Here is a 13,387-nt window from a genome sequence, read left to right as displayed (position 1 = left end):
ATTCCAATTCATAGCATCCTAGGAAGGGGAGGGTGGGGTGGGGGAGAAGGAAGAACAGAAATGTCCCTTTGGTCTCACTCCTCTGCCTGCTCCCATGTGTCTCGAAGGCTATTAAGTGGGCACATTAATTAAAGCCTCAAGAAGTGTTAAGCATCTGTAAGAACCATACAGGGTGTAAGAACTATCATAGATTTCCTTTCTCTATTTTAATTAAAATTTTTTCTTAAAGCTTAGAGAGCTGGCAGCAAATACAGGTCAGACAGTTCTTTAGAAAAATAAGGATTTATAGAGAACCTCAGGTGGCACATGTACCCTCAGTGGGACAAAACCCACTCCAGGTAACCATTCTGATCCCATGCAGAGGACAGGCCAGGGCTCAAGTGGAGTTGTGCCATTACTCTGCTGCCACCCAGAGGCATGTGGGCACCAAAGCACCTCGCAGCAGGGAAAGAGCTGGGCTCTGGCGAAGGACATTTTCTCTGGAATCCAAAGTTAGGAGGAGGTTAAGGGAGAAGTACCGTCCAGCCTACCACAGCACCAAAGAGATGCAGTGTAAACAGAGGCATTCTTGGGAAGGGATGTATTAACACAGATACTAGTTCACTACAATGAAGTCTTTTCTCCACCTCAGACAGAGAACGGTTCCAGGGACTCAATCGAAGCCAAAAGCCAGGGGACAGACCCCGACAGAGTCCAGGCTTACCTGCTTTGGGTCAGAGGTAGCAGCGCCAAGAGCGGGGGACTCCAATTCTATGGTCACAGGTCCATCATTCTGAATGTGGACTTGCATGTAGGCACCAAACTTGCCATCTGAAAGAGCAACACAGTTATGAGAGATGGAGACCCCAGGTTACCCTGTCTAAAAAGTCACCAGATCCATGCAATCAGAAACACGAAGAGTAGGACTAGCCAGTAAACACGGGAAAAGGTGGAAGTAGAGAGGGAAATGCAAAATTAAAGAGCAGACGTGCAAGCCCTATGGACTTGGCAAGAATGAAAAGATCTGGGAACATTAGATGGGGAAATGTGCGCTTACAGGACCATAAAATGGCCAGAAGGTAAATTGGTTTAGCCACTTCAGAGGGCATGATGGTGCTTGAAAAAGCTCTACAACTCCGGAATTCCACCTCAGGGGTGGGGGTGGGGGGTCTACTCAGAAATTCTCACACAAAAGGAATGTTCGAGGGTGTTCATCCAGGCAGCATTTAAAGATTGTATTTATTTATTTGACAGAGAGAGAGAGAGAGAGAGCGCACAAGCAGGCAGAGTGGCAGGAAGAGGGAGAGAGAGAAGCAGGCTCCCTGCCAAGCAAGGAGCCCGATGTGGGACTTGATCCCAGGAACCTGAGATCACGACCTGAGCCGAAGGCAGCCGCTTTACTGACTGAGCCACCCAGGTGTCCCCCAGGCAGCATTTATTACAGAAAAAGTGGACACAATCTGTCCCTCAATGGGGGGATGAATGCATAAACTCTACTTTAACTCCTCAGTGGAATACTATGCGGCAGCCACATGCGTCAACAGGGCAAATCTCAAACACGTGATGTGATCTTTAAAAAGCCACTTGCTGGGGTGCCTGGGTGGCTCAGTCGTTAAGCATCTGCCTTTGGCTTAGGTCATAATCCCAGGTACCTGGGATCAAGGCCTGGATCGCGCTCCCTGCTCGACGGGAAGTCCTCTTCTTTCTCTCCCACTCCTTCTGCCTGTGCTCCCTCTCTCGCTGTGTCTCTCTCTGTCAGATAAATAAAATCTTAAATAAATAAATAAATAAAAAGCCACTTTTGGAGTTCCTGGGTGGCTCAGCTGGTCAAGGGTCCAACTCTTGATTTCAGCTCGGGTCATGATCTCAGGGTCATGGGATCAAGCCCCGTGTTGGGCTCCACACAGCAATGAGTCAGCTGGAGATTCTCTCTCTCTCTCCCTCTAAATAAAATAAATCTTTTTTTTTTTTAAGTAACTTGCAACAAGGACATATCATTTTAATACCATTTATTCATTTATATGATACTTTTTTTAAGTTTGGGGCTTTTTTAAGATTTTATTTATTTATTTGATAGGGAGAGAGATCACAAGTAGGCAGAGTAGCAGGCAGAGAGAGAGGGGGAAGCAGGCTCCCTGCTGAGCAGAGAGCCCGATGTGGGGCTCGATGTGGGGCTCGATCCCAAGACGCTAAGATCATGACCTGAGCCAAAGGCAGAGGCTTAACCCACTGAGCCACCCAGGCGCCCCTAAATGATACTTTTAAATAACCAAAATGAGTTATAATGTTTATAAAGATATATATATTAAATATATATGAAAAAAACATGAGCAAGAAAGCCAAACACAGGACAAGAACCACATTCATACTGAATAGAAGGCAGGGGATGATGAGATTTGAGAGAGAGACCTCAGACAAATGGGACTAGCTGGGTAGTGAGCATACTAGTATCTATTTTCTGTATGTTTCATAATTAAAATTTTCAAATAAATTAAATATAAAAGTAAAAGGATAGGTGGAAAGGGAGGTCCTGCTCCCTCACTGTGGGAACCATCCTGCTCTCTAGGATTCATTTCAAAATGGCCACAGGCTGCCCCAGAAAAGAGCTCCTCTCTGTGTCCTATTCCAAACCTTCTGTTTTAACACCCAAACCCACTCAGTTGTGTCTGATCAATCCCCAAATGCTGAATTACATTTATAAATAAAGCCAAGAATATGTCTTGAGAGATGACTCGGTGCAGTATCAGAAAACGACTCCATCCATCCAAGTACCTCTGTTAAACCCTGGGCCTAATCACTGCTGATGACACACACAGACACTTAGTCAAAGAAACACACAGGTCTTGACACTTTATCAATTAAATTTATTTAATTTAAATTTATCAATTTAAATACAAAGTAAGAAAAGAACTGGATCCAGAATGAAAATAGTACAAATGCTCACAAACAGAACCACCAGGAACTCTTCTGCTGCCACCTACCAATAAGTAACAAAGAGAGCATATGGGATCCAGTCCACATGTGAAAACCACTCACTGTTTTTCACTCACAGCAACTGTGTGCCAACATGGTGCTAGAGATCAAAGACTCAGCTGCCAGGTGCAGATAGCCCTGACACTCATGAACCCTGTGGTCCAGTATGGGGACAGCTGGGCACATCATGGTGACAGCACAGTATGGCAGAGACTTAAGGGATTCTGGCTCTAGAGACCAAAGAAGGGTCTGAATCCTCCTTGGGGATGGGGAGTGAATCGAAAGACTTCTTGGATGAGGCTACGCAGGGTGCAGGGCTTTAAAGGACAGCCAGGACCCAGGCTGAAAGAGAAGGACAGGCCCAGCGCTCACAAGCTCTGAGGCTTTGGGCAACTTTCTTAACCTCCCAATGGCTCAGTTTCTTGCCTGTATCACAGGGATGCTAACAAGAGGACCTAAAACATGGGTAAACTTTAATGAGACAGTGCATGCAAGTGCTTGGGACCGCGACTCACACACACACGGTGTGTGCAAAATCAGCATTTGCTCTTATTGTTATAAAAAGTCACGTTCAAGAGGCTCCACACAACCAGAACCATGCTTCCCAAACTGTGCCCTGCCAGGTATTCCTTGAACAAAGAATGCCACAGTCACATTCTTTTGGAAAACCACATTTGCTGAACTCTCCTTCAGAGACTCACAAAGCACAGCAGCGTGTAACAGACTCTCAAGATGTCCTTGAATAGAGAAACCTATTTAGTTTCTTTACCTTGGTAGTTCCCAAACTCCCCAGGGCGAGGAGCTCTAATTTCACATAAAATATCCTTTATAGGGCAAATGACCCTCTGAGAGAAGCCAAGAAAAAGAAAAGCACCAAATGGACACAGTAGCTCAGGGCAAGCCAACCTGGGGCCTCTCTCGCTCTCTCCCTGGAGAGCAGCTCTGCTCTCAGGTCCTAGGCTCCCTCAGATGCCAGACCCACTACCACATAAGGCGACATCCACGAACCTCTGCTCCTGTTGCCACAACCATACAGTTTCCATCTCGGACTCCTCCCCCTGGTAGCACTCTGTCCAGTGATCCTTAACCTCATGGAGGATCTTAGCAAAATGGACATACCAATGGCTGGTTCCCTTCAATGCTCAGAGAGCAGCTTCAGAAACTCCATTAGAAGCACCCAAGTTGTTCGCCATTTTTACAGGCAAGATTAATCTCGTTTCTACCACGCAGCCAAAAGTGCTCAAACAATGGTGACTTTTCTTCAACTCCTATCAAATTAAAGTGGCCATTTAAATCTACAGGGCTTTTGTTTTATCCATGTCAGACTAGCTAAAAAGACATCAGCTGGGAAGGAAATCATGTGTTTAATTGCATGCTAAAATTATGGCTACAATTAGTACAAAATTTCAGCCGCTGCACTCCTCAGGGAAGCTGAAGGCAGACTCAGGAGGAAAGGAATTATTTCCGACCTTAAGTTTCTGTTGCCAGGATATACAGCATATGCTTCACCGTGTTTATCACTCAAGTAGCGAAAAATTTATCTTCTTTTCCTGTTTTTATTCAGTTATGAACAGAACTATTATCTGAGTTTTCATTTGTATAGACAATAAATCCAAAGACATGTTTTAAGAGGTCTTAAAATGGGAACATTTTTTCCAGTTCAGATCAAAGAGTAAAGCCCCATGAAAAATTATACTGGCCAGAGGAAATAAAAACATTTTTAAAAATAATCTTAAAAGACAGAAACATATCTGCAGAACTATAGCAGGGCTCTAAAGATGATATAATCAAGTTCACCCTTAACTCTAAGTCCCAGGGTTCTGTCCAGAGCTGGAGAAGCACGTGTCAGGCACATTTGTGCCACATGATTCCAGCTGGAAGACTCCCAGCTGGAGCCCCAAACCTGCTGTGACCTGGTTTCCAGCAGCCACTGTCCAAGGCCTCTACGAGCTCCAAACCACTGCGCCCCATTAGCCTGTGAAGGCTGACATCCCACCTTTTGAACAATACCTGACTAATGGTCACCACTCCCTGAGAAGCCCCGCCCCACCTCTCTGAGCCCCTGCTGGTTCAAGGACCACAGCAGGACAGTCACCACAGGGAGGCTGCTTGTTAGTACAGGCATGGCACTGGGCCCACAGCACCGCAGTCAGTGTGCAGGAAATCTGGGTCCCTGTTACTGCTGTCAATCCCACTGCTGTCCCACTGCTACCCACTGCTGGTAGAATATGGGTAAATGGCAGGGAGGTGGGGACAGGCAAGGAAACCACACCAAAAAGAACATGCTATTGAAGAAAAATGGAGAACAGAAGGCTTGACAGCTTCTTGGCCTGGCTGGGAGCAAGCTCATGCACCTTCCACAGCCAGCCTGCATGGCCATGACCAAGTTGGAACTTGGCCTACCTCTGGGGACCAGTCCTGAGCCTCAGGCCAGCCACCTGAGCACACCCCCAAAGGCAGCTCCCTCTGTCACTAAGGCAAAGTCCTCACCACCCAGGCTTCCTCTTCGCTCTACTTTAAAGCTGTTCAGAGCCTGGGCAGGCAGGGAGGAGGGTTATTGATGGAGGCCCTAACATTAGGTACACAGGCTGGGAACCAAGAAATCAAGCAAATGTGTGAAACTGGAGGACTCAAAATAAGCATGTGGCAAGGAGAGGGCCACCACAGCTAACGGAGTTTGCTCTAGACCCATGGGCTTGCATTACACCTGGAGCCCAGAGGAGTGGACCCTGGTGGGCCATGGGCACTATGGCAGCTCTGCCCACCAGCACAGAATTGCTTCTCTGAGGGTACCATGTCCCCAGGCCCCCCTCCCCAGAAGGCTCAGCCGATTCAGGGCACCACCAGTAGGGCACGGATTCCCCAGCAGGCTAATCTGGCTCAAGGGAACCTATGAAGCAGAGGCAAGGGCTCTAGGAGCCATCAGCAAAGTCCAGCAGCTCCAGCAATGACATTTCCTAAATGACTTGGCTGGGGAAAGGATTCAGTTGTTGGGAAAAGGGCACACAACAGGCCCTGTCAGCCACATTAGGCCTTGGGTGGCAGCATTGAAACCACTGCCAGGTTCCATTCCATATCCAGCATCATGAAAGGCACCGGAAAGTCAACTCCTGGAATCTTGTGGCTTCTCCTCAGGCTCAAGTCCCCCTTATCGGTGGTCTCTGCTTATCTCTGTCGTGGTTCTGTCCACTCGAGACAAACACCTCCTCCAGGTAGCAGACGTCTCAGGCCAGGGAGTCCATGGCCAGAGGAACTAGGGAACAGACCCTGTGGCCCAGCATGGAAATGAAAATGTCTACTCCCAGGTGAGGGCACCTACCACCAAAGGGGGTCACCCCAATTCCAAACTAAAGAGCTGTAAACAGGAGTTGGCAGGGGAAATAGCCCAAAATTAACCTCTTGATGGGAGGTTAAATTCTCATCTGAGCTGAAGTTCTGAAGTCAGATTCAAGGCAACTGGCACAGCCCCTCATATAACAGAGAGGCTGAAGGCAAGGTTTTCTCTGGCCATCAGGCTTCGCTTGCACATCTCTGGTCTCTGCTGGGGTCCCGGGCATGGCTTCTTTCTGCTTGGGATAACTACATGGAAGGCTCCCTGTTCTCCTCATTGAGGCATCAGGGAGACTGTGTGAGGACAATGCAGTGTGAGGCCCCAGAGGACTTACATGGAGCCTTATACAGTGCGGTGCAGTTGTGCTGAAAGAGCCTGGACCCCACTGGGCAAGAATACCCTTCCACCAAGAGCAGCAAATTAAGAAACCAGGGAGAATGGCCTCTGAGCTCATCAGACCATGAGTTTGATTTTAAACTTTAATTCCTTTATACTTGAATATGATACAGAATTTAAACTTGACCTAGGAGTTTTCCCTGAGACTATAAGAATGGAAGAAGGTTTACATTCAAGTTCAGTGCATCTCCATGTTGTTGGCATTTTATTATGCGTTTCTTATGTATTATATTAAAGGAGTGTATTAATATCACTTAGCCTCACTGTAGAAACTCTATTGTGCTGGGCTAGGTGATGTGATTGGACATAGTCTGGGACACAGGCTAGGGAATAAATCTTCACTTTGGGATTGCAGTGCCTTCACAGCAGGGTTCTATCCAGTTAAGAGCCTCTAGGAAGAAAAGACATATGGCAGAAGTAGCCTCAGAGAGGCTCAAAGGTAGACTGGAAGGACTAAGTCTATAAACTCTTACCCTCCCCTGAGTGGGGAGGCCCCAAGGCCACAAAACAGTCAAAGAAGGTAAGGGAATATGCTAGAGGGTGATTATCATCATCCACCACAGGATTCATGAATTTATACGATGAGTGTGATTCAAATAAAAATAACACAGATTATTTTCTGGAGCTAGACAAGCTGATTTAAAAGTTCATATAGAAAAACAATTAAGAATAGGCAGGAAACTCCAAAGAGCAATGTGGGTGAGACTCCCCTGACCCTATAGAAAGCATAGCAAAATCTTCAATAACTGAAAGTGTGTCTTCATCATATAGACTAAAAGAAAACAAAAACATGGGACGCCTGGGTGGCTCAGTTGGTTGAGCAGCTGCCTTCGGCTCAGGTCATGATCCCAGGGTCCTGGGATCAAGTCCCACATCGGGCTCCTTGCTCATCAGGGAGCCTGCTTCTCCCTCTGCCTCTGCCTGCCATTCTGTCTGCCTGTGCTTGCTCTCTCTCCCCCTCTCTCTCTCTCTGACAAATAAATAAATAAAATCTTTAAAAAAAAAAAAAGAAAAGAAAACAAAAACAGAATAGAAACAAAACTTAACAGTTCATGAACACATACAGGAATTTAATATGGGATAAAGTCAGAATCTCAGATCAGTGGAGGTAAAGATGGTTTTTTAAATAAATGTTTTGGGAAACCATCTCATAACCACCTGAGAAAGATAAATTTTGGATCTGTTTTACACTGTACACAAGATAAACTCCAAATGGATCTAGGATTTCAAAATCAAAAAGTGAAAGCATAAAACCACTAGGGGGGAAAATAGCCAGATTTCTTTGTAGCTTTGGAGTAAGAAATGTCATAGAAATCCTAAGAAACTATGATTCAAAATCTAGCAGACATTTCAAAAAATTAGTATCAGAAATGTCTGTCCTTGGGCCACCTGAGTGGCTCAGTCAGTTAAGCATCTGACTCTTGATCCCAGCTCAGGTCTTTATCTTAGGGTTGTGAGTTCAAACCCTGTGCTGGGTTCTACACTGGGCATGGAGCATACTTAAAAAAAAAAAAAGCAAGGGTGCCTGGATGGCTCAGTCCATTGAGCATCCGACTCTTAGTTCTGGTTCAGGTCATGATCTCAGGGTCATGCCTCCATGCTCCACATGATTAAATAAGACTTAAAATAGATTAAGTAAGCTAGGCTCTGTTCCCACCACAGAACACTGCATAGCTGTTCCAAAAGGTGTGAGGAAGTTCTCTAAGAACTAATAAGGAAAGACTCTCTAGAACACACTGTGAAATCTTTTTTAAAATAATTTGTTAAAGATGCTACCATTGTATAAAAAGAGACATATATATTTATATTTGCTCACATGTCCATGAAGAAACACTAGAAAGACAGAAAAATTTAATTAAAAGTGATTACCTACAGACAGTAAGGGAAACAGAGTAGACAACACATTTCCCAAGGCAGACCTTTTCATATCATTTTGATGTATGAACTATCTGATCATATTACCTATTCAAAAATTAATTACAAAACTGGAAGACATACAATTTTCAATTTCAAAAGCTACTACACAAAGCTATGGTAATCAAAACAGTGTGTGCACTGGCATAAGGACAGGCATACAGAACAAAGAAAGAGAACTGACAGTTCATAAATAAACCCATACATATATAGTCAATAAAAGTATGAAGACCATTCAGTGGGGAAGAATGGTTTTTTCAGCAAATGATGATGGAATGGCTGGATATTCACATGCAAAAGAATGAGGTTAGAGCATTACCTCACACCATATACAAAAATTAACTCAAAAGTATCAAAGACCTAACTGTGTGGGTTAAAACTGTAAAGCTCTGAGAAGAAACCATAAGGTTAAAAAAAAGAAAGAAAGAAACCATAAGGTTAACCTTCATGACAATGGACTTTGGTAATGGTTTCTTATATATAAAACCAAAAACACAGAAGAAAAAAAAGGATAAAATTGGACTTCATCAAATTAAAAACTTTTAGGGGTGGGGATGGGTGAAATAGGTGAAGGGGATTAGAGGTACAAACTGTCAGTTATCAAATGAGTAAGTCACAGGGATATAAAGTAAAGCACAGGGTAGTGTATAATACTGCTATAATTTTACATGCAGACAGATGGTAGAAACATTTAATCAAGGTGAGCATTTATAATATACATAAATGTCAAATCGCTATGTTGCACAGCTGAAACTAATATAATATTGTATGTCAACTACACTTCAATAAAAAAAATTTTAGGGGTGCCTGGTGACTCAGTCAAGGGAGATGAGACTCTAGACCTCCGCATCATGATTTCAAGCCCCATGGTGAGCCCCCCAAAAAATAATAATAATAAAAGAAAAGAAAAAAAAGAATTTTTAAACTTTTGTGCATCAAAGGACACTATCAAGAAAGTGAAAGGACAACCCACAGAATGGGAGAAAATATTTGCAAATCATATAATCATATAACATATATCATCATATAATAAGGGTCTGGTATCTGGAATTTAAAAATTACTTACAATTCAACAACAAAAAGACAAAAAACAATTCAATTTTAATTGTGAGCCCCAACTCAAGGCTTGAACTCACAACCCTGAGTTTAAGACCTGAGCTGAGATCAACAGTTAGGTGCTTAACTGACTGAGCCACCCAGGTGCCCCTCAAACAATTCAATTTTAAAATGAGTGGCAAGGGACGCCTGGGTGGCTCAGTTGGTTGGACGACTGCCTTCGGCTCGGGTCATGATCCCGGGATTCCGGGATCGAGTCCCACATCAGGCTCCCAGCTCCATGGGGAGTCTGCTTCTCCCTCTGACCTTCTCCTCCCTCATGCTCTCTCTCACTGTCTCGCTCTCAAATAAATAAATAAATAAAATCTTTAAAAAAAATAAAATAAAATAAAATGAGTGGAGATGGAATGCCTCGGTGGCTCTGTGGTTAAGTGTCTGCCTTTGGCTCAGGTAATGATCCCAGGGTCCTTGGGCTCTTTGCTCAGCAGGGAGCCTGCTTCTCCTGCCTGCCGCTCCCCCTGCTTGTGCTCTCTGTCTCTTTGACAAATAAATCTACAAAATCTTTTTTAAAAAATTAAAAATAAAAATAAAATATCAGTGAAGAACTTGAATAGCCATTTCTCCAAAGAAGATATACAAATGGCCAACAAGTACATGAAAAGATGCTCAATATCATTAACCATTTGGAAAATTACAAAGCAAAACCATTATGCTATACCACTTCACACCCGCTAGGACGGCTATAATCAAAAAATAAATAAAAATTTAAAAGGGAATAACAACTGTGGCAGGATGCAGAGAAATCAGAACCCTCACTGCCAGCGGGACTGTAAAAAGTCACTGTGGAAAAGAATTTGGTGTGCCTCAATAAGTTAAACGGAATTATCATACGATCCAGCAATTCCACTCGTGAGTATATAACCAAAAGAATGAAAACAGGTGCTCAAACAAAAACTTGTCCACACGCATTTAGGGCAGCCCTATGCACAATAGCTGAAAGGTTGGGAACAAGCCAAGCGTCCAACAGTGAATTCATAGAAAAACAAAATGTGACATATTTACGCAATGGGATATTCTTCGTATACGGGACTGAAGTACTGATGATATGCTACGATGTTTGTATGTATACACAATGTATGTTCAAAAGATGAACCTTGAATACATTATGCTAAGTCAAAGAAGCCAGACACAAAAGGCTGCATATTGATTGTATGGTTCCACTTATATTAAATATCCAGATGAAGCAAATCCATAGAGACCAAAAGCAGATTCCTGGTTACCAGAGCTAAGGGTGGGGGAGAAGGGAAAGCAGCTGCTTAATGGGCATAGGGTTTCCTTTCGGGGTAAAGAAAATGCTTTGAAACTAGACAGTGGTGATGGTTAGACAACACTGTGAGTACATGATTACTAAACTCTATACTTTAAAATGGTTTATTTTATGTTACATTAAAAAAAGTGTTTGTTTTACCACAATAAAAAATAAGTTAATTTTAGAAAGAATAAATACTGAGAATAAAAAATAAGCTACTGACTTAAAACTCAAATGACAGGCTAAACTCCAAACTGGACCTGGTCAAAGAAAAAAATTAGTAAAATGAAGGATCCCCTAAGGGCACACTAAAGAAAGAAAAAGCAATTGAGACACAATGCCATGTACCCTATTATTTAATACACCTTTTGTTTGAAGAAAATATAGAGAGCCAAATAATTTATCAACATTTCTGAATTTGCAGACCCCAAAACAATATGATTTTAAATTTGCCCTACTTCCACTGAGAGATTCAGACTCTTCCTTTCATCCTAGGTTATTTCATGTCCTCAGATTATGACAACAGTGAGTTTCTTCACACCTATACCTGCATCTTCTTTTTTAAAAATGGCCTTTATGTCGTCAAACTGAGCTGCAATCACAGACTCTACTGGGCAAGAAAAAGAGGCTGAACCCACAATTCACAAGCGGAAGTATGGAGGGACTCAGAAAATAAGATAAAAGGGTTTGAAGGAGAATAAAGACAGGAGGGAGAAAGAGCCAGGGAGGAAGCAAATGGATGAAACAGTAAAGCCACCAAAATGAGTCTGTCCTCATCTCCCTGGGCCCAGGGGCACTTGTCACACAAAATAACTGAGCATCTACGGTGTGATGCGTAAGGCACTCTGCCATTAACACAGGATACTGGCGACCACATCTGTGACACTATGTATAATGTGGCTCCAGACAGTTAGGTAGGGAAAGGAGAACTGGCAAAAAGCATGCTATTGTTTACCTTGGCAAATCAACTAAGCAAATCAAGGAAACACAAAAAGCTAGGATCTAAACACAAAAAAGGATTGGGGAGCCTGGCTGGCTCAGTCAATGGGGCATGTGACTCTTGATATTGGGGATATAGGTCCAAGCCCCAAGTTGGGGGCAGAGATTACTTAAAAACAAAATCTTTTAAAAGAAACAAAAACATGGTGAGCGCTATGAGTGCTGTAAGACTGATGAATCACAGACCTGTATCCCTGAAACAAATAATACATTATATGTTAATAAAAAAATTTTAAAAAAACAAAAAATAAAAATAAATAAATAATAAAAGAAACAAAAACAAAAATAGATATAGTTTGCCATTTAAGCTAAACGAAGGTAAACTAGTCACAGAGATGACTTAGTTAGTATAAGTCTAAGACCTAAAGAGACAGGCAGAAATAAAGGAAGCTGATAAGCAGATCACCGAAGAGAATGAATGGAAAGGAAGGAGTGACAGAAAACTAACTTTTTGGCCAAGATCAGTCACACATCTGCATCAGATTTCATGAGAGCCATCGGCCTATACCATAGTCCACCAGCCTTGCCATTTATCAACAATGAAGATGTGATCTCACGCTGTGATTTCCGAAATTTACATTAACAATAATGCCTCTGGCATTACACCCTTGCTGAACTATATAAAAGGCTTCCACTGAAAGCTCACTCAGGCTGCTAACATGCTTTATGTAGTAAAAAGAGTAGGATATTAAACAAATCCATAAAAATTAAACACTAACCACAAAGCAAATACTGGATGTGGGCTTCCTCCTCCCGGCGCCTTCTCTTTGTGAACAAACCTGTAGGAGCCCTGGACGTAATGGATGTCCCACAGAGTGAATAAAGCTGAGGCAATCAGAGAGCTGCTGCTCTCCCGAAATGTCTTCCCACATTGGTCTAGCTCTTTGCCGCCCACGAGAGATCAGAACCACAGGGAATACACAGGTAGCTCTTTTTAGTATCATGGCAGCTTCTGATTTGCTCAACAAAGCCAACAGGTGATTGCTTCCCTGGGCCCATTACAAATGGCTCAGTGTTGGAACGAGAAGCTGGAGAGCGGAGATCTCTCTCTGAACTATTTCATTTTGGTATAACATTTACTTTTTCCTACCTATAAAAGCAATGCATGTTTAATACTCAATTTTGACAGCATGTGATGCCTCCCCTGAACACTACTCTCCATGCTCTTTCTGAAGGATGGCGATTCCCAATGGGCTGCCGAGGGCCACATCTGGACCCAGTTTCCTGGGCCCACTCAGTCTGGGTGTCCAATAAAGCACCCTTAACCTCTGGTTCATTCTGCGGTAGAGGGCAAAAACTGAATATATGCACTGGGTTTTTCCCCCTAAATCAATTATCGGAAAAAGAGCCAGAGAACAGGAAAAACCCTTTGAGAGCACCACTGTTACAAGCTATGCAGGAATAAAGATGGCCACAAACTCTGACATCCC

The 13,387-nt window shown here is 43.2% G+C and overlaps 1 protein-coding gene across 1 annotated transcript in view; it reads right to left on the bottom strand.

The window, feature by feature from the left end:
• LOC111141744 (D-tyrosyl-tRNA deacylase 1) overlaps positions 1 to 13,387 on the bottom strand; it is a 177,538-nt gene that overhangs the window by 150,380 nt on the left and 13,771 nt on the right. The window contains exon 4 of the mRNA XM_022494537.1: positions 704 to 810. Coding sequence (XP_022350245.1) covers positions 704 to 810 — 107 coding nt within the window. The remainder of the gene's footprint in view (positions 1 to 703; positions 811 to 13,387) is intronic.

This window comes from Enhydra lutris, unplaced genomic scaffold (assembly GCF_002288905.1).
Source record: "Enhydra lutris kenyoni isolate GAN:26980312 unplaced genomic scaffold, ASM228890v2 scaffoldscaffold6, whole genome shotgun sequence".
Classification (NCBI taxonomy): domain Eukaryota; kingdom Metazoa; phylum Chordata; class Mammalia; order Carnivora; family Mustelidae; genus Enhydra; species Enhydra lutris.
The sequence above is the reverse complement of the archived record's forward strand: the minus strand, read 5'-3'. Positions and strand labels throughout refer to the sequence as shown.